Source organism: Antechinus flavipes, chromosome 5, assembly GCF_016432865.1.
Source record: "Antechinus flavipes isolate AdamAnt ecotype Samford, QLD, Australia chromosome 5, AdamAnt_v2, whole genome shotgun sequence".
In the NCBI taxonomy this organism is placed as follows: domain Eukaryota; kingdom Metazoa; phylum Chordata; class Mammalia; order Dasyuromorphia; family Dasyuridae; genus Antechinus; species Antechinus flavipes.
In genome coordinates this window covers 23,428,231-23,450,134 of record NC_067402.1, presented here as the reverse complement: position 1 = coordinate 23,450,134, position 21,904 = coordinate 23,428,231, and the positions used below count along the sequence as shown (strand labels likewise).

Sequence of the window (21,904 nt, the reverse complement as noted above, 5' to 3'; positions counted from 1 at the left end):
CCTCCTCTAGATAGCAATAATCTGTCAAACATATATCATTCTTATGTACATATTTCCACATTTATTGTATATGCAGCCATTTGTAAAAGGAACAAATTCTTTTTTTTTAAGAAACAAAACTATTCCATGCTTGAGAAACATCTGAATGCTCTTCTCATTCATTCTCTTCTGCTTTCCCTGACTACCAATCTTTGCACCCAACAGTGCCACTAGCTCATTGGGTAAGCTTGAGTATGTCACTAAACATTTAGTGCAATAATGAAAAACAATACTGGATTTGCAATCATAGCTCTTCCATTTAGCTTGCTCCCTTCCCTGTTATGCCTCTCTTTGGACTTGAGTTTCCTTGTTTATAAAATGAAATAAAATTTGACTTGATGACCCTCCACCTCCATTTGCAGTTCTACATTTATGATTTTACGCCCTTAAAAGAAAAGTATATAGAAGAAAAGGGGAGTTATGGATTTTTAAATTAGATGATCTCAGATAATCTTTAAATTACCTTTCTAGTCCTAACATTTTATGAATTCATCTTCTCTCTCTCTCTCTTTCTCTCTCTCCCTCCCTTCCTCCCTCCCTCCCTCCCTCCCTCCCTCCCTCTCCCTCTCTCTGTGTCTCTCTGTCTCTGTCTCTCTCTGTCTCTCTCTCTCTCTCTCTCTCTCTCTCTCTCTCTCTCTCTCTCTCTCTCTCTGTCTCTCTCTCTCTTTCTCACACACACACACACACACACACACACATTGAACCAGGAAGATTGAGGCTGAGCAGAGGAGCTGAGCATCTGTGCATATTTGTCTGTGGGACAAAAGGGGTCTCTGATTTCATTACAAACCTAAGTAGAAATTATTTTTGGAGTATTAATTGTTTTCTTTTGATTACTCATTCATGCCTCTTCTCTGTTGGCACACATAATCAAAACCAAACTGTTTTTCTTTTTTTAGTTTATTTCATGTTTGTTGTTCCCATGACTTAGAGTTTTCTTCCAAAAGTACCTTCAAGTTGATTCTAAAAATTGGATAGCTGTTTTGTTCCATGTCCTTTGCTGGGCACTAGAGTTACAATGGCAATTGTGAAATAGTCCTGCTTTCAAGGAACTGAGGAGATACAACAAAAAGAGAAGTAAATACCAACTAGTTTTAAGAAGGAGGGCAGATTACAGTTTAGGGAATCAAGAAAGGTTTTGTGGAGGAGGTCATTTCTCAGAATACCTTGAAAAAAGATTGAGACTCCACAAGGTAGAAGTGAGGAGGAAATATATCTAGAGATTAATGAGGAACAATCAATTCAGTTTGACTGGAATTTGTAATATAAATATAAATAAGGACATATTATAATATAATAAAAATAAAAATATATATGTATAAAGCTGGTAGGTGGCAGCCAGATTATAGCAATATTTAAGTGGCAAGCTGAGAATTTTGTATTTTTCCCCTAAAAGAATTAGGGAGCCATTAAAGATTTTCCATCAGGTACTAACATGGACAAATCAAATACTTAATACTTTTGTCTCTGCTTAAAATGTAAGATTTGTAGTCCAAGGCTGAACTTCTTTAACTCTCAACTTTGTCCCACGCTGCCTTTCTTTCTCATCTCAAACAAAATAGTACTCCATAAAAGAAAGAAATGTTCAAGCAATGTGCTGCTGCTTATTCAAAGTAGACAATCTATTATCTATCTGTGATCTTCATTTAACCTAGCACTTTTTAAATGTACAATCACTATATATTTTTATACAGGATTGTTATATCTGACTAAAAATGTAAGAAATGGAGGAGAAGGCTGTTCTTTTTAACAATGTCCACAAAAGTCATCCATGATTTCACAGAATCAGAGGATCACAGGTGTAGAGCTGAATGGACATCTAGTATAATCACCTAATTTTATAGATGGATAAACGGATACTTAGAGAACTTCAGTGATTTACCAAAAATCACATGGTCATTTAACATCCTATGGGAAATGTGAGCCCAGTACTTCTGTCTTTAAAGAGATTTTTGTTCTACTCTATTAATGCATTATAAAAAGAGGGGGAAACGCATTTTCCTTAAAAAATTGATATTCTTCTGTGGGCAGTTATATGCATCTGATTTAATAAGGATAATCCTTTGATGTGATAACTACCAGGGGCAGCAAAACATATAAGCTGGGTGACCCTGAGCAAGTCACTTAACTATAACATGACCTGAAGAAGAAAATGGCAAAGACTGCAGTACCTTTGCCAAGAAAACCCCAAATGGGCACAAAGAATTGGACACAACTGAACAGCCACCGCCGCAACCACCAACATGAAATTTTCTTCTTTCAGTTATTACTTCCTTATCCCCCCATGACTCTCCTTAGATTCTTATCACATCTTTCCTTTTTGTCTATGTGAGTAAATGAGAAATACATTTAATTAAAAAGGAAATATATTTAGGTAAATACATTTAGCTAAAAACTAACTACTTTTCATACTTTTGAACAGAACTAATTATATTATTACATTCTCTCTTTATTTCTATTTCTCTGTCTCCTCCTCCCTCTCTCCACATTTCCTTTTCTTTGGTCCCCATTACACCCCCATCATAAGCATATATGTTTGACCCAGGGTTTCTATCAGAGTAATGGCTGAATTGTCTTGAACTTATGCTTCTCCAGACTAGATTATAAATCAGGTGTAACCAGGAAGAGTCGGAATTCTCTGATTCACTTTGCTGTCCTTGGATTTGTACAAGAATTGTTGGTTAGCCTGCAAATGGAGCACAGCTGGCATCCAATTTAGATACTGCCTTAAACCAGTTAGTGCTTACCTTAACTTGATCATTTAAATGGAAAGCAATACCTGTCCAGTAGAGCAGAAAAGATGTAAAAACTGACTCAGACTTGAGTGACAGGGCACCCGCATTGCCATGACTACTAGTATCAATGGGAAGGAGACTTCATTTTCTCCAGTGGAAAAGCTGCCTTGGATCTCCACATGTTACTTCAGCAAAGATTTCAAAGTGGGAAGGGACAGTTGGTGCCTCAAACATACGATTAACCTCTGGAGTGGGGTGTGTTTTTGTGCAGTGTGATGGTTTGGGTGGGAACTCTGGGTGGTGCCTGTAAAGTGCCGGGCACTTTCCTGAGATGCTTCCTATGTAGGACTTGGTCTCCTGAGGCATTAGCAGATGTGTCTGTGTCAAGAGCAAATCTAATGGGAGCACCAAACAGAGCAATTTAGAATCTTGGCTCTTAGAGCTGGAAGTGACCTCAGGAGAAGCAGTATATGTTAATGTTATGAACTATGTTCCCCTTTCTATACAAAGGCAGATCAGAAATTATTATCCCTATTATGTAACTCAGATTCTTGAAACTTGGGGACAATTTTTTGGGGGGTATAATTTTAATCTAAAGGAATTAGACCTACCCATCACTTCTCTTTTCTCCTGATTATATATATATATATATATAGATATATATATATATGCAAATTTGTACATATATATGTATATGTATACATACACATATAATACATCCATATATATCCTTATTTTTAAAAATAACTTTTATTGATGCTTACACCATCTTTACAGACCTCCACCTTCTTATAAAACTCACTGTGATAACAAAGAAAATCAATTAAACAAAAGAAATTGTCAAGTGACTACATCTGGCAGTACACCGTCTGCAACATTCTGAATCTGTAGTTTTATGACTTTTCTACTTTCAAACTAATAATTGCCTTGATGAGCAAATGGTTCCTTCAGTGATAGTAGATCCGTATCTTCACTGTGTGTATCCTTCTGCTTGTGTCCTCTATTCTCATCCATTTGGGGATGAGATAGCATAGGAACCTCTTGCCCAATAGAAAACCTCTTAGACCCTCTACTTTTTTGCCTAGTCCCAAGAATGTAAAGCCCATTGGCGTTCCTATGCCACAGGCATGCGCCAGCACCCAGAAGCAAAACACAGCTGGTGGGTCTAATTTTAGCCTTGCCTGCCTTGAAAAGGGTCCCTTTAAGGAAATACATTTTCTCCTGAAACAATTTGTATTATAATATAGCAGCTGACTATCATGTAGGAATATTACATATTATTAGTTTAAAAAAATCAGCCTAGTAATTATGCTTTTTTTTTTATTTAGAAATAATTGTCAGTGAAGCCACCAAAAATCTGATACATGAATCAAATTAATTATGCAGGGATATAATTTGAGAAAAGCATGGTGATAAAAAAGAATCCAATGAACCTACGAGATCTTTCTTTTTCCTTTCTTTTCTTGCTCAATGGCTAAACCAGTCTGAAACCTTATGCTTCTATTGGATACTAACCTTGCAAAGTAGGCTTTACATTTCTACAACCCTTCTCCGTTCTCTGGGCTCCCCAGGAGGTGAAGGGTTATTCCCTTGACCTGAGCTTTGATTAAGGAAGCATCTGGCTCTAGTGTGCTAACAGGTTTATCTCTAACCATTAAGGCATTCCCCTCTTCTCCTAAAAGAAGCAGCAAGGTTATTCTTTCATTCTCTCTCTCTCTCTCTCTCTCTCTCTCTCTCTCTCTCTCTCTCTCTCTCTCTCTCTCTCCCCTTTCCTCCCTCCCTCTCTCTCCCTCTCCTTTCTCTTCTCTTTTTCTCATTGTTTTCTCTCTTTTCTTTTTTCCCCTCCCTTTGTTTTTTCCTTTCTCTCTCCTATTCTTTCTTCTTTTCTCCTCTATTCTCTTCCCTCTCTTTCTCCCCTCTCCTTTTTTCCCTTCCCCTCTCCTTTTCTTTCCTCTTTTCTTTTTCTTTTCTCCTCTCATTTTCTCCCTCTCTTATTTCACTTTTTCTTTTCTATTTCCTCTCCTCTCCTCTCTATTCTTTTCTCTCTCTTCTTTTTTCCTTTCTTTCTTCCCTCTCTTTTTTCTTTCCTTTCCCTCTCCTATTCTTTCCGCTTGTCTTCTTTTCTCCTCTCTTCTCTCCCTCTTTTATTCTCTCCTTCCTCTCTCCCCCTCATCCTCTGCACCTTCTCTTCCTTTTATTCTCTTGTCTTCCTCTCACCTTTCTCCTCCTCCGCCTACGTGCTCCAGGCAGTCTTTCCAGGGCTTCCCTTTTCTCCTCCTCCTTTCCCTCTTATTCTTTCTCCTCTTCCTTTCCACAGTCTTCTCTATTTTACTTGCTTCTTTGGTTCTTCTCCTAACTTGCTGTCTCTCAGCCCTCCCCGCCCCAGAAAAAGAAACAAAGAAAAAAAAAAAGAAAGGGGAAGCAAGAAAACAAACAAACAAACAAACAAAACCAAGAAGCTGGCGGCTGTCGTTTGCCCGGCGTGGCCAATGGAGCCAATACCCCATCGGCCGCTGGCACCGAAGTTCCTCAGCCCAGCCCGGCTCAGCCTCCTCGGCTCCATCGCGCCTCGGCTCAGGCTCCAGCAGCTGCCTGCCTGGAAACATGGCTTTGCTTTTCCAGACAGCCAGCAGAGGGAAGCGGGACTTCACTAGCAGCAGGGACTGAGCAAGAAGGCAGGCGGGCAGTCGGACAGGCAGGCGGGCAGCCTCTCCCCCTGTTTCTGTCTCTCTCCTCTCTCTGTCTCTCCTCTCTCTTTCTGTCTTCTCTTTCTCTCTCTCTCTCTCTCTCTCTCTCTCTCTCTCTCTCTCTCTCTCTCTCTCTCTCTCTCTCTCTCTCTCTCTCTCTCTCTCTCTCTCTCTCTCTCTCTTCCCTCCCTTCCTCCCCGTCTCCCTCCCCCTTCCTTCCCTCTCTCTCCCTCTCCCTCTCTCTCTCTCTCTCTCCCTTTTTTTCTTGGAGGAAATACTGCAGCCTTCTGGCCTGCGTCTGCCTCTCCAGGGAGAGGCTCACTCTAGTTCCACCCACTGGCTGGAAGGAGGGGGTTTGAATGAAAGACAAGACAAACCTTAAACACCATGTCACTCTGTGAGGGAGACAGCGGCAACTAAGCTGGAGGAAGCTTCTTTTCTTTTTTCCCCCCTTTTCCTTTTTTTTTTTCTTTTTTTTTTTCCTTTCTTTTTTTTCCCCCCCTCCTTTTGGTGGTGGAAGAGAGAAACAGAAAGAAAGAGCGAGCCAGAGAGGGAGAGACCCAGAGAGAGGGAAGCAGGTCTGCAGCTCGGACTTTCCAGTCTTCCAGATTCCCGTGCCAGGACTCCCCCCCGCCCCCCATCCCCCCCGCCCTGCCCTCCAAACGGGGAAATTGACATTACTACAGACCAGCCTGTTACGGGAGGCAAAGCCCCGGATCCGAAGTGAAGGGGGACGGGGGCGGGCAGGGGTCCGAGGGCAGATTTGGCGGGGTGAGAGGGGGGGAGATTTTTGTTTTCCTGCCCCCGACTTTTTCCTCCCCCTCTTTTGAAATTCTTGCTGTGCTGGAACTAGCGAGCAGTTTTAAAGACAAGGAAGTCTCGGAGTTTCATCAGTCATCAGCCCTGTCAGGAATAGTGTTTTTGAGAAAGAAAGGCCCGGGGCACTACACCCTGCCAACCGAGTTCCCCTGCATCGGAGATAAAGATTCCAGCTACATGGGCAAACGTTTGGAGCAACCACAAATGTACCCTCAGTACACTTACTGCTATCCTCATTACCTCCAAACCAAGGTATGGCACACGCTGCCTGCTGGGTCTGTCCAGCGGGGGCAATGTGATTGCATTATGCACTTAGTCAATTACTGCTTTCTCTCTGTGTGTGCCCCCTCCCCATCACTCACTCCCCTTCCTTCTATGCTTCACAACCAGGAGAATGCCAGGCAAAGGCGATGGGCAGAAAGGGGGGGAGAGGAGGGTGCGGGGGGGGGGGAGGAGAGCAGTGGAGGGCAGAGCGAGCCAGTGTGAGAATCGGAGATTGGAGATTTCTCATTCCGGAGGGGATCGCAGTTTCAGTTCAGTCCCTTTGTTGTTTCCGAGGGCTTAATTTGGTTTGAGAGGCTCCCTTGTCCATCACAGGTAGGGGATGGGTGGTTAGGAGGAAGATTTCCTCCCCCCAGCCCCGTCCCAAATTCCCGATCGTCTCGGGGAATGGACGAGTTACAATTTCAGTGTTGCTGTCGGTGGTTCAAGGAGTTTGTAGCTTTGAAATCGTGTTTGCACTGGGTAGGATGTGGTGGGTTGATTGGGGGGAGGGGGTGGAAAGAATCTCAAACTTTGAGTCGCCCAAGTTTGGAAGGAGGCGAGGATGTGGGAAGGGCTGAGGAGAAGCGAATCAAAATCCCTGGGAAGTTGCCTATTCTTTTCAAATATGTGTTGACTATTTCATTAAATATTGAGCTCTGATCTGGACACTTCAGATGACATTTGAGAGACTGAAAATAGCTTCTTTCCACTTTTAGAAACTGCTTCCCCTTCCTCGGGGCTGCTCGGTTTGGGAAAACAGGCCTGCGGCTTCTAAAGAAATGGAATATAGTGGATGATAATTGGACAGGAATCGGTTAAATACTTTCGTTTATGACTGTCTGTACCCAGATGATCCAGAGTGTACTGTGCTTAACTGCACAAAGGATATCCTATGTAACCATGCGGAGGGCAGTGCCAAATGTGAACTTTGGAGCCAATGGAGAGATTCAGACACAATTAGGATTCTCAGGTGTGACATCACACCTAGGAATTGCCAAATCAATTAGATGTGATCTCTGGGTATTTTGATAATCCCCAACGACCAGTTCTTTTGGGGGGAGCATGCAGGGGAAAAGGAGGATTTCCCTTTGGAAAAAAAAAATACCACCCCACTCTGGAACAGTTTCAGTTTTTAGAGCTCGAATGACATTTCCTTCATAATTCAATTATCTTCCTGTTCCATTTGTAGTCTCTCTCTTCAGGCTTTAAAATAAATAAATATGCAAAGAGTGAATGAAGCTTGTCTGAGTGATCCTGTTGTCCCCAGAACCCCTTTGATAAGATTAGAGTCGTGCCCTTCATGATGTAGTTACCTTTCATTTATTCTCTATCTGATTGAACCATGTCTGAGTGGACAGCCAGCCTGTGCAGAATGTTAGTGCTGTGTTAAACACCATTACTATCTTATTATCTATTTTCCCCCCTATGGCTTGATGGCTCTCCCTGCCCCTCCAAGGTCGCCTTGCATTGTATTTTACCTTTGTGAGTGCTTAGCCCTCTCTGCCCTGCCACCGATGCAGCAGCCGGCAGTCTCTTGCTCTCCCGTTCTCTTCTTGCCTTTAGCTAAACTGCTTGGGAGATGGAAGATGTCGATTGTTCCCTTTCTTTAAAACCCCAGAAAGGCAAAGACCTGGAAAAATGAGGAAAATGTCTATTTCCTCCCCCGTCAATCCTTTTTTTTTTCTTTTTTTAAAATAAAACTTTCAAGTATTAGGTGAAAAATATTATACATTCCATCCTTTTTACTCATGTAGCTACATTTTGCCAAATGTTTCAAACATCTTGCCGTCTTTCTAGCCTTTCCCTTTCTACTTCAGAAAAATATTTACAAATGAAACTTCAGCTGGAGATGAATGAAATCATCATCCATTTTTTTTAACCTGTTAACATTGAACAACAATGAAGATCACACTTAGTTTGCTAAAGATGTGTGCCAGATAATCTTCGCCAGTGAAATGTGAATGCATGGGGTGGGGGGAAGAGGCAGACAGACACATACTCATAGAGATTTTTTTTTCTCCTGCTCGGTATTGGGGTCCTAAAGAGTTGAGAGTTATACAGACAGGCAGCATCTGGATCTTGTTACTCTCAAGCTAGCCAAAGCCATCGGTTTCTGGGACATTCTAAAAGGAGTTAGATCCTTTATGTAACCGAGCTGATATTTGGGTGATCAAATAACAGGGTGCTGCTAGGATGCCTTATCAATTTCTCCCCATTTCCTGTTAATCCACACAGCTAACACACCGTAGAATTCACAAGGGCCAGAGAGTTCCCCAAGTTGTTTTTTTTTTTTTTTTAAATCCCATTCTTGAGAGCTCAATGTATAAAGACTTCCTCTTGATGTTAGTACTTGGACACATGGGGAAAAGGGTGAAGGGTCATGATATAAAGTTATATAGAGAAAGATTTTCTGGAGTATTGAGTTGGATGGTATGGAATTCAGAATCTCTCTCTCTCTCTCTCTCTCACACACACACACACACACACTCACACACACACACACACACTCACTCACACACACACACACACACACACACACACACACACACACACACAGTCAGAGAGTATAGGAGAATAATTGGATGGTTCTATATTTTTTCCTCCCAATTCTCTCTCTCTCTTTTTCTCCTCTGTCCTTTGGTGGGTATATCTCTGCTGTCTTTTACATCTTTGAAGAAGTTTGGTGAAGAGTAGAGTGAGATTTGTCAGACTTACTATATTCCTCCATGACTTGTCAAATCAATATACCTTAATGGAAAAGACCAGTACTTATTGAAAATAATGCTAACGGGTAAAGAATTTGCAGGAAGGAGATATGTGTGTGTATATTTGTGACATCATATGTGAAGTTGTTTTCAGAAAAACAATATCCTTAGGACGTTGAGAGTTCTTCAATATTTCTGAGGAAATACTTTGTAGAAACATAAAAAAAAAAAAAATCCTAAGATTGTATGTCATTATGTTCCCTCCAAAAACCTAAAAGTATAGTTAGACACATGCCTCTTTTTCTTATCATGGAAGAGGAAATGAGTGCAATTAAGAATACAAATTCCTCACCACTCTTCAGGGTAAATTAAATTTCAGGAAAACAGAAAGGTAATTGGGACCTTCTGTTGTGACACTTCTCCTCTCTTCTCTTTCTCCATTGTTTCCATTGCTTTTTTTTTTTTTTTTTTTTTTGTATTCTCTTGACTTAGATGGCTGAAGAAATCAGAAATGTACATGATTTCTTTTGAGCAGGCCATGAAGCCTGTGTGAGTGAGCAGGATTATTTGGGGAGAATTCGTGCTCTCTTCCACCCGGGGCCCTTGCTCCAGAAAGAGTCCAACGCAGAGGTTCTGCTTGCTTTCATTTTCTGCAAATTTATGGCACCTTTGGATGAATTTCAAACTGCTTAAAAAACATGTTATCGTCTATGAGAGGGAGGTGCATATGTTAGGGGATAGGATAGAAAACCAGATGGATTATGAAGCTAAGCATTGCTGAGAGATCCAGTTCTGCTGCACTCCTAATACCAAATGTTCATATCTTAAAACTGTTTTGGTTTGTGCATTCTCTTTAGCTGTCTTTCTGTCTCTGTCTCTCTCTTTCTGTCTGTCTCTCTCTGTCTTTTTCTCTATGTGTCTGTCTCTCTGTATTTATCTCTGTCTTTCTCTTTCTGTCTCTTTTGCTGTCTCTTTGTCTCTGTCTTTTTCTTTCTCTCTGTCTCTATCTCTGTTTATGTCATGTCTGTCTCTGTCTCTTTCTGCCTCGATTTCTGTCTCAAAGTCTGTCTCTGTCTGGTTGTCTCTATCTCTTTCTGTATCGGTCTGTCTCTCTCTTTCTCTCTCTTAAATTTTCTGTTCTATTTCTTTTTAAAAGGCACCATAACTTGGGCCAGAGAACTTTGAAAACTGAATGACAAAACACGTGATATTTAAAGATTGAATATGTTTTGTTTAAAACAGAAACAACTTCAACCAAAACAGACAAACAAACAAACAACAACAAAAAAAAAACTATGGGCCACCCCTTTCCCAATCTTACCTGGCAGAGGTCTTGTCTCTCATATTTTGTATAGCCTCTGTCAGAATGTGAGAGCTAAAAAAATTGATTATCTAAAGGTAGACAGATAGATAAATGGATAGAAAGATAGACAAATAGACAGATGGATAGACAGATGTGTATGTGTGTGTTTCACACATATATATTCTATACATATCCTCCTATGTACATATATGCAAAAAATAATTCATACCTGTGACATCCTCAGGCTAGGGAATCCTCCGCTTGGACACAATCCCTACAGATGCCTAACAATGCCCATTCTATAATTCTCTCTTGTAGTTGCCTGGGATCCCAAGCGGTTTAGTGACGTGTTCAGTGTCAAATAGCTAACATGTGTCAGTGGCAGACTTTGAACCCAAGTTTTCCTCATTCCAAGTCTGGTGCTTGATCCAGTGTGCAGTCCTGGCTCTCTGATAATATTCCTAACTGTTAAGATATAGTCTTGTCACTTTTCTCCTTCCTATCCATTTCAGTGTACCTCTTTTTCTGCTGAAGGAATTTCATTTTTCAAACCTTTCAAGATCACCAGCTAACTTGGATTTTCTTTTAAAGATGAACTTGCTGAGACTTGGGAAACAAGAGAGGTTAAACCGTGCCCTCGCCTATGAAAGGAAATCTTTAGAGGTTGAAACAAGTCTTAATTCTACACTGCATGGTCTAGGCAGTCCCATTTGTTCTAAAAAAACAACCACCACAACGACGACAAAATATCTTCTGAAACAAAGAAAACCACCCAGACTCCCCAAATAGCTTGCTTCTTTTGTCCTTTTCTTTCCCTCACCCTTTTGCTTCACTCCCACCAAGGCTTTCCTTATTTTCTGGTCGCCTTGCTCAGACTGCCTTCCCCACTTTGGGCCATCTGGTTCTCCAGAAGGTCCTGAAGAAAGGATTTCAGATGCTGGGATGCCTGACAGGGCTTCTCTGGCTGGTGGTATTCAGATTGTGTTTGGTGCCTGGTGTGAAGTAGGGGTCAGGTGTAAAGAGTAATTCATCAACCACACTCTGATTTCAGGCTGTATTTCCAACCATCTGCAGCCTGGCCTCGAGCCAGGGCTCTCACAGGCTAGTTGGAGCCCCATGTGATAGGACCAAGGTAAAAGTCAGCAGTTAGGGATGGAGGAGGAGGGGCAAGACAAGGGAAACAAGGGGAAAAAAAGAGGGATGTCCCTATTGTGGGCTTAACGTTAGACCGGAGATATTGATTGTGTGCAAAGCTACTAATAGGGTACCTGTTTTATTTCGTCTCCAAAAATACCACGAGGTCAACTTAACCCATCAGCTTGCCAGGCCACGTGTAAGCAGAGATGCCCGGTTGGGTGCGAGCTATGGAGGAAAGACGTTGGAATTTCCATAGAATTTATTGACTCCTATGTGCCCTGGAATCTATAGCTGGGAACTTGCCAGTTGTTTTAAAAACAGACAAGGAAACCCTCCGTTATCGGTGCCTTTGAAAGTCTGAAACACACAAGCCTATTTGTTTGAAAGTCCTTCTGCCCGTAGATTTTGGGGGGATAAGTTCTATTTCTGTTGCCGTGAGGAGTAACTCGATAGTATGAAACTATTACCCGTCTTCTTGTTGATTTCATTTCAGTGTGTTTTCTTAATGCAAATCAGTTTAAGAAAGGAAAGAAAATGGGGGAAAGGGCCTCTCTTCCCTTTTCCTTTCTTTGCCTCCCAACTTTTATCCCTCATAGCATAAAGCATATGCTTCAGCTGGCACATCTCTCCTACAGCATCTCCATATTCTTTTCTTCCCACTAGACCAGATTTGGTTCCTGCATATGTAGGAGCAGCAGTGTTTGAAAAGGCCTGCTTGGTCTCTGTCTGTAGCATATTTTCAACTCTCAATTCAATTCAGACTATTGATTAAGCACATGCTGTGTACTGAGCATTGGGCTATAGAAGTGAGAGCAGAAACAAGATCCGGAGAAGACCTTTGTAGCTCTTGTCTAGTGGGAATGGGGAGACGGTGCTGTGATGTGGAAGTCGAGAAGCCCACAAGTAACTTAACCTTTCTGAGACTCAATTTCCTCATCTGTGAAATAGGGATAATAATGCTTGTAGCTAACTGACAGGGTTGTGAGAACTCTCAAAAAAAAAACCCATACACAGATTGCATTAAGAAATGTGAAGTGCTATGTAATTAAGAACGATATGAAACATACATTTATGATAAAAATAGTCTGATGATTGTATTAGAGATGGCTATTAGGAGAATTATGTTATATACATATATTAAAATATCTTTGCTCTTTTTTTCTAAAGAATTCATTCAGGGGGAAATGAGTAGAACTGGGACTCAGATTTCTGTGGGGGAGAAAAAGATACCAAATAACAAGAAGGTAAAAACAAGTAGGTGGGAGTAGGTTCATTCTAGGTCTTGCTGTAAGAGGCCTGGATAGCATTTGCTTTGCACTGATATGATTTTACACAGACCCTTCTGACGTTATCGGTCTTTCTGGCAGAGGCTATGGGCTCTGTCCCAAACATGCCAATTCCAAAGCTTCCAGTAAGTGAACCTAGTTTTTTTTTTTCTTTAAATAAGCATCTAACCCATTTTTCCCCTTAAAAGAAAGCTTATTTAGTGGTAGAAATTTTATTCGCATAAAACGGTTGATGTTTATCCAAAACTGGCTTCCAATACTACATTAAAATTTTGTTTTGTAACAGTCTCATGAGCCCCAGCTGTATGTGATTAAATCGTGTAATATCAAAAGCATGTGCGAAGACATGCTTTTATGATATAGCTAGCTGTTCCATAACAAAGGCCTGCAGATGGGCATCGGAGAGGGCCAAGGAGCCAAGCTTTCCGCATGTGCTGTCACCCTACGTACTGCCTACTGGGGGTCCCTGTCTTTTTGTGTTGGTACATAGCCTCCCTGACCCCACCCAATTGCTTTCCGTGCCTAAAAGTATTGGGGATTAAAAAAAAGTTGAAAACTCTATGTGAATGTCATCTTAAGAACTAGTTTATTGAAATGAAGAATATATAATAATTAATTACTTTAAAAACTGTGATTCCTGAAGATTGTCATCTAAATGTAGGCTGCCCCAAAAGTCTCACTGAAGGGTTAAGATGTTAAAGCTTAAACTTGAAAGTTTTGGGGACACCATGTACAACATGCAAATTTTAAATCCGGGTGAAGTGGAAATAATATAGACCAGAAGTCTATAATTCCTTCTTCCTCCCCTATCTGAGCCTAAAATTCAAGAAGGAAAATTTGATTTGTTTAACATCTATTTGTATTTATAGCCCACTTGCCCTTCCTTTTCTTGGTCTTATTTGTCATTTTAATAAAATGTTCCTGATTTGTTCACACTTTTTAAAATCCATGGACATTTAATAATTTAGATTTCAGTCTACAGGGGATTTTATTCCAAAATAAAACAAAGCTGTTCTTTCCAAAATGAGAAAAAATAGTGGTGATGAGGATCAGCCAGTGAGGGGCAGTGAAAGAACTAACTGTTTTTATTTTTTTACCAGAAAGCAGCAGACTGACTTTGTATAAGGTATTTGGAGAGAGAGATTTCTTGAATCATATGCAATGTTAGCATGTTTACTTTTCTCTGTGTATATAAGAGTATGTAGTAGTTGTTCCTACTCACCCAGTTCAGTTAATTTGACCAAAGTTGTTAACTTCCTTCTCTTCATGTTTACTTCAGTCATGTTATTGTGATCGTGTTATTTATAATCTGTAAATTAAATATAATTTGTAAATATCCTCATTTATTAGTGGAAGTCTAAACATATTTCAGGTGTGTCATCATCATACATAGATAATCATGTCTTCCTTTCTTGGTATTATGACTGTATGGCCCTTTTGAAATGATTATTTTCATTACTTTGTTTTTTACTAATCAGTTTACGGGTTTTATCTCTAAACCTAGTAGAATGTAAACTCCTTTAAGGATTCTTTCATTTTTGTCATTTTACCCCCCGTACTTGACAGGGTACCTGGCCAACATTTTGTTTTCTTAGGTCTAGCCTTTACTGGAATACAAGAGATGTCTGGGAAGAACCTGACTACATCAGTGTAGACCCATACCTCTGCCACTTATACTCTGGAAAGGTTAAGTAGCTTGCCCATGGCCATATAAGCAGGGTACCATAGACAGCATTTGAACTTGGGCGTTTCTGACTTGGAGATTCTGTTTTTTTTACTTCCCACTGCATCTTTCCTCATCCTGGATACTCCTTTCTCCCACTGAGTTTATCTCTTGAGATCTATTAGGATAAATTTCATTTTAGGACTTTTCAGAAGGATGCCAGCAGCAAAGAAATAAAAGTGAAGAGTGAGCTTTTTCTCTTCATCTAAGCAAATTCTCTGATTCCAGGATTTATCTCATAAAAATATTAATTTCTAAGGAAACATCCCTGAGTTTTCTTCCATTACTCTTAATATTCCATGTCTATTAAGTGGGTGAAAGGCACCATTTCAGAGTATTAGTGATAGTAATTATTCTGATACCATTATTCTGATGTCTTGTGGACCATGAGCCAAATTATCCCTTGCCAACTATCTGGCACAGTGGCAAATGTAAATGTATTCATCTTGTTCCATGGTTCTCTCCAAGAGCACCAAAACAAGCACATTTATTACTTGAAAGTGGGTGGAGAGGTATTCCCAGAGATGGAACAGAATGATACACATCTTTAGTCATTACTTTTGTACGTGTTTTATTTTGCTTGTTTTCTAATTCCTTTGCTTTGACTGCCTAGAAGTGAGCTTCTCCAAGAGGTTCAATAAGGATAGTGTTAGGCTGTGCTTTCTTTCAACAGGTGGCTTAAAGCTCAATAATTAAATACCTGCTTCACTAAAGCAGCAGTCACCCCGACCAGGTAAACTGAGCCAGTGATTTTTGAACTGAATTCGGCTAATGAATCTGACCTTTGATTCCTACTCATAGGAGGCTGAGAGGAAGATGGCCAATATTTAAATAGCTATTGATGGGCAGGGTGCCACTTTGACAAGGATTTTCCCAATGAGTAAAGCTCTTAAGAAATTGAATTAGATCCCTGAGTGAAAGCTGGGATTAAGAAATCCTCCATGGGAAGGGAGACTACTTAATAATGTATCCCCCACTTCAATCCCCTCTCCCCTCCCACCACAGTGGAGTAGATGCTCCCTCAATGCTGGCATTTATTTTTAATATTTGGATCGGTTATACCTATCACAGAGGCTGGAATAGTTAGGTGCTTAATAAATGCTTATTGAATGTACGAGTAAGGACAGGAATAGGTGAATGAAAAGTAGAACAGGGGCTTTCTGTTTTAGCAAGTAGGAAGTTTACCCTTAATGCAAGTCTTTATACAAAGGATGGATGAACGTTTCTTGGTATATATAGAGTGGATTCTTGTGCTGGTACAACTGAGCTTTTCATATCCTTTTGATTCTGCGATTCTGGGATTCTCATTTTCCAGGATGCAGACACAAGAAGGAATTAATTTCCTCTTTTTCTTATTAGACCCTCCCAAGTCCTCTTTTCCAATTAAAAACTCCAATATACTCTGTTAAGTTAGCTATAAACTGAATTCATCAACATAAATGTAGTCATGAACCCTCTGCCCCTAATTTGGATAAATGCTTTGGTGAATAAGTAGGAGAGAAGCATACTCTTCTTTGCTAAGGTAAAGATTCTTTGAGCTCATACTTTCATCCTTTCCCTAATTTTTGTAGAGAGGAAGGGATTTTAAAAGTAAAATAAAGGCCTTGCTCTGCAAATTATTGCTGATGAGTGCTGACCATGAGTGATCTTTATTAGTGACTGACTTAGCTCTCTATAAAATGTCATTTCCTTTCTGACTTTGTTTTCTTGTTGCTAAAACGAAGGGATTAGGCAATGTGGTCTACAGAGTCCATCTAGCTTGAAGTTGATGATACTATAAAATGCTAATGTTTCCTTTGGATTTGTTTCTTTGAACTTCTCATGGACATAGATGCAGCATGTTGGGTCAATCAGGCATGAAAATCTTATGGAAGAATATTGAAAAGAATCACACAGGATGTCTACACATGCAAAGTTATTTTCTTGGCCCTGCCCAGGTGGCTTAATCTCTGTAGATTTCTGTTTTCTTCTCTGTTATATAAGAGCACTGGACTTGATATTCCCTAGTGTAACCTCTAGCTATAGGAGGAGCCTGTTGATTTACTAATTGGACATCCAGGAATCTGGTCATACGGCCATGAATCCTTTGGCCATGGCCATCCAAGAAATAAAGTAAAGTATAAAATGGCCCTCGATTGTGTGATTCTCTCCACATTCAATTTTTCCACTGAGGCTGGGATTGATGAAATGGGAGGAGATAGCACCGAGCATGGCAACAGTTTAAGACAAATCTATAGACAATAATTTTTGGGAAATCATGAAGGAGATGCACTCAGGATGGGCAGACACACATGGCTCACTAACCTGAGTGAGACTACAGTTCTATGCAGTTCTACTGGAAAATTGGAGGGAAGGCACACAAGAGTTGCATTTGTTAATGCAAAAGAAGTGTAGAGATCAGTGAGATCTCTGAGCCATTGAAATGAAGTGGAGGTCATTTTCATGTCACTAGGATTCTTTTTCATCTTAGCCTTTATCTGACATGGGATTTTAGTGATGACAAATAGCCTAGGATCTTCTAAGAAGTTTTGGATTTGGAGTCAGAAGGCCTGAGGTCGAATTTGTTTCTGTCATTTGTTAACTATAACCATATGCATTTTTCTGATTTCAGTCTCTCTTCTCTAGAAGGGAAAAATGATGTTGTATGACAATATCTCATGGGGCTATTGTGAGGTGAGTGTTTGGTAAAATTTAAAAGACTATGAAAATATGAGCTGATTTATTTTTTATTTTTTTGATGAGGCAGTTGGGGTTAAGTGACTTGCCCAGAGTCACACAGCTAGGAAGTGTTAAATGATTGAGACCAGAGTTGAACTCAGGTCCTCGTGACTTGAGGGCTGCTGTTTTATCTACTGTGCCACCTAGCTGCCCCAAACTGATTTTTTTTAAAGGAGGCAGAGAATAGTAGTTCATATAATGGAGAGATTGTATATGGTTTTTCTGTTGTATTTTGGGGATACAAAGAAAGCCCAAAGATGGTCTCTGCCCTCAAAAAGCTTAAGCTTAATGTGGGAAGGAGGTAATACAAATAACTATATACAGACAAGATCTAAATGGGATAGACTAGAGATTGAGATCAATGCTGAGGTATAATGTAATAAAGCATGAATTTTCAACAATTTATTCAGCTTTTAATAAATGCTACTATATGCAATAAAATCCAGAAACATGTCTTAATTCTGTGACGTTTCTTAACGATTTGTTTAGTATATTTTTGTTTACAGTAGATAATTGGAAATCTTAGCTCCTGTCCCCTGCTTTTGACTTAGTTGCCCCTGTAACTAGAAAGATCAATTTACACATCTCTCTTTTCTTTGGAACCCATAATTGCCTTCAAATCTCTGCTTGTATGCCATTTTCTCCATGAGGCCTTTTCTGGTGTTCCAGCAGTTAAATTTACCTTTCCCCAAATGATTTCATCTTTATTTTTTATATACATGTATATAAGTATATAGAAAGTGTCCATGTCCTATTCTCCCTTTCATCTCCATCCTCAATAGGGTATAAAGCTACTTAGGGTCAGAAACTGTTTTCATTTTTGTTGCTTTCTCCACAATATCTAATGAATTTCAGTGTAAATAGTATATGCCTAATAAGTGTTTATTTAAATCGATGGTAGAATGATCCAATGAATAAAATTAGTGTTGTGGGACAAGGATAAGGACAAAACTTTGTTATTTCAATGGTATAGGCAGTTCTAGGAATATATTTATGAATATAGGTTTGTATCTTCTCTTCAACATTTAAGTTCACATACATGTCTGGAATCCAGTTATTGCTGTCTAAGGCCAGGTTTTTATCCACTTTGTAACTCTGAGGTGCAATTCCTGCCATAAAAGACCTTGACTTGGATAAGGATTTTTGAAAAGTTCACATTAGATGGAAGATCTATGGAAATTTGTATACTTTTTGGAACTGAAATTTAGTGGACTTCTCATTGGAAGTATTTTGATATCTGACATGATTTTCATTGTTTCTCTGCTCCCCGCTTCCTCCCTTGGAATATATACAGATAAGTCATATAATTCCTCTTGGACAGATGAGAAAACCAAATTGCATTTTCTCTGACTTGGCCAGGATCCCTAGTAAACATGTGATAGCTCCAGGTTTAGAACCCTTCGCCCCTGAATTCCCAGTATGTTGTTGAGTTACTGAGTCATAGTGCATCTTTAGCAAGAAGAATGTTATATTTTTAATCTGAGGTAAACAGGAAATTCTGGCAAAAAGAAAACTGAAATGTTGACTCCCCTGCTCTTTCTAAAATGTTAGTTCTTGCATTGATGCTTCCTTATTCCTCCATCTTTGTGGTACTGCACCCCTCCCCCCTCCCATACCCAGAGAATGGAAAGTTTTTATGCTGGTGAATTTATTTCATTTTGCTTTAAAAGTCATTTTGGTGTCCAGTGTAGAGTTGCTGAAAGGAACTGGAGTGATCAATGTGGAAACAAGTATGTACCTTTCATAGTAAAACTAAAATAGTCAAGCATGATACCTAAAAAGATATTGTCCTTATCATACTATGATCATAACAATCTTAAGATATATAAAGTCCTTTCTATGAACTTTCTCATTTGAACACTGTAAGGACACTATTATTAATCTGTTGTTTTAAGACAAAGGTCCTAGTGAAAAAACTTATGGAAGAAAGTCAAGTAGATTGGCAGAGATCAATTCAAATGGGCATTGTTGGTGAGAATACAAAATATCACAGAATCTGCACGTTGGGAGAATCTTAGTGGCCATGTAAAAGTGTACACAAAAAGATCTCCCATGGATGCAATCACAGGTTCATTAGCATATGAGACAAGATGAGGGACCCAAGACTCAGGGAATGTCTGCAGGAGTATCAGAACTCCATTCTTCCCAAATCCAAATCAAATGCTATGTTCAGTATGTCATTTTGACATTTTGAAAAAGGCACTGGACTAATTTTTGGATTTAGCTACCTAAGTTTCCTGAAAGCGACACATAGGAGAGTTTAGAAAATGCAATGAAACAGTCTTTTGATGAAACATCTAAAAAGCAGTTCTATTGGAGCAGCCTTTGGCAGATCACCTGGGAGTTCCATGCCTGGAAGCTATGCCCACAAAATGAGTTCACTGCAGACAAATGTATAGACTTGCTTCCTGGAGAAGAGCATGAGCATGAAGTGAAGGGGGAAAGAAAGATATCAGAAATGTGATTTCTTTCAGGATAACTCCAGTGGTTTTGATGTTCTTTAAGATCAAATGATCTACAGAGGAAATTCTATGGGTTTAGTGGGCCAAAGCAGACTTTAACCTTTTTTTTTTTGACTGAAAGTCAGTAGGTCCTCAGTGTAGTCATCTTTCCCATTCCACTTTACATGTCTAGGAAGTAAAATTGTCTTCCCAGAACTTGAGATCAACTGATGCATTGCTCCTTTTGTTCTAGATAAGTACTTTACATAAACAATAGTGATACAAACTTTTTTAGTTTTTCCTCTCAACTTATTATGTTATAGTGAAATAAATATTAGTACTTTTCCAATCTTTGGACATGTATTTTATTGATATCATTGTAACTACCTCTCTCCCCCACATCATTGCTGCTATCTATGTAGAAGAATTCAGGTAATGAAGTGATCAGAAAGGAGTGAGATGAGAAAGGGAAGGGAAAGAAACAAGGGAAAAATTAGGGAAAGGAAGAGAGGGTGCTTGGGAATTAAGGATGAATGTACAAGATAGTCACATTCACAGAATATAATAAATATAAACAGTGTAGGAGGTGGTAACTTTGCTTCAAAATTTGGGAACTGAATTGGATCAGAGAACTCAACTCACTTCTGGTTAGTCTTTTCTGCCCTGAGGGTTGAATTTAAGAAATTGCACATTATTTTCAATGATCCCGTGCTTGACATACCATTTTTATCTTTGCAATACCAATTTTCCCTGGTGATGCTGCATGATAGTATCACAAAAAAAAAAAATCCATGATTTCTGAAGGATCAAAATCTCACAAAACTCAAATGACAGAGAAAAATGTCATTTACATAAAAGCAGGCTATTTCATACTACCAATGAAGACTTAGATTGATGTACGTTATTATTCATAAAACATAAGACTGGCAAAAGAGGTGGACTGCTCATCACAGAGTTGAGGATCAAAGTTGGGTAGCCCAAGAGTTTCACTGCTCACAGAGTGCTTAAAAACCTAGAGAAATGCTAGTGCCTTCCCTCTATTGATTGTCACTCATGTATACTTTATTTGTATATAGTGTTTTGCATATTGGCTCTACCACTAACCAGGCTGTAAGATCCTTGGAGACAAAGACTAATGTTCTCCCTTTTTTTCATCTCCAATTCTTAGCACAATGACTGGCACAAAGTAGACATTTAAAAGATTCTTGCTGATGCCTTGACTGGGGAAAGATCTTTAATGCTTTGGAGTCTTTTCTGTAACTGTTTCATGAGTAGACCAAGAGTTGCTCAGGAGGAGAAAGCCTCCTATTTAGGAGCTGTGCCTGTGTCAATTAGATCATGGATATATCAATGTATTCATGTCCACTCTCTTGAATGCTAGTCACCTTTTTCCTTTTAGAGAGTTGATTCTAGTGAGTTTGCTCCCACAACATCTCTTTCACATTCCTTCTTGCTCTTGTACTTCCTTTCTTCCAGATCCCCTTTCATCTCGTATCACATGTACACCTCTTCTTATCCTCTATCGCTTTCCTCCTTGCCGTCTAGTATTGATTTTACTTCATCTCCTTTGCCTCTAGCCTAGATATATCCTGCATTCCTAATACTCCCTATCCCTTCAATTTTCCCCTGCATCGTAACCTAACTAAGCATCCTTTTCCTGTTTCCTGTACATGCTTGATTGATCTTTGATTTCTTCCTTCCCCTCTGTTTTGATTTCTGGATTTTTATTTTGTAGTATATTTTTTTTCCTCTTACTTTTATACTTTTGAGTCAGCTTGTGATGTCTCACACTGTTGATGTGCTCATTTTAGGGGTTTTTAAAGGGAGAGTGGCTCGGTGGTATCATGACCTCTGAGTTGCTTTCTTGCTGAATGAGTGAATTCAGGAGATCCCAATCAGCTTGACTTTTTCTAGGCTGTGAGCACACAGGCCAAACTGAGCGGGACAGGACAGGACCGAACAAAATCGAACAACAGGCCAGCTCACCCCAGAGCAGCAGGGCCTTTCTGGATGGACGGGAATCCCACGAAGACCTTTTGTCCCAAAC

The 21,904-nt window shown here is 39.7% G+C and overlaps 1 protein-coding gene across 12 annotated transcripts in view; it reads left to right on the top strand.

Moving 5' to 3' along the window:
- RBMS3 (RNA binding motif single stranded interacting protein 3) overlaps positions 1–21,904 on the top strand; it is a 1,470,243-nt gene that overhangs the window by 743,965 nt on the left and 704,374 nt on the right. The window contains exon 1 of one of the 12 annotated variants that reach the window (XM_052001757.1): positions 5,700–6,532. The exons of 10 other annotated variants lie outside the window; for them this stretch is intronic. In XM_052001757.1, coding sequence (XP_051857717.1) covers positions 6,458–6,532 — 75 coding nt within the window. In that variant the 5' untranslated portion in view covers positions 5,700–6,457. Of the gene's footprint in view, positions 1–5,699; positions 6,533–21,904 lie in introns of those variants that run through there. One more of the 12 variants, XM_052001756.1, reaches the window with a different exon arrangement.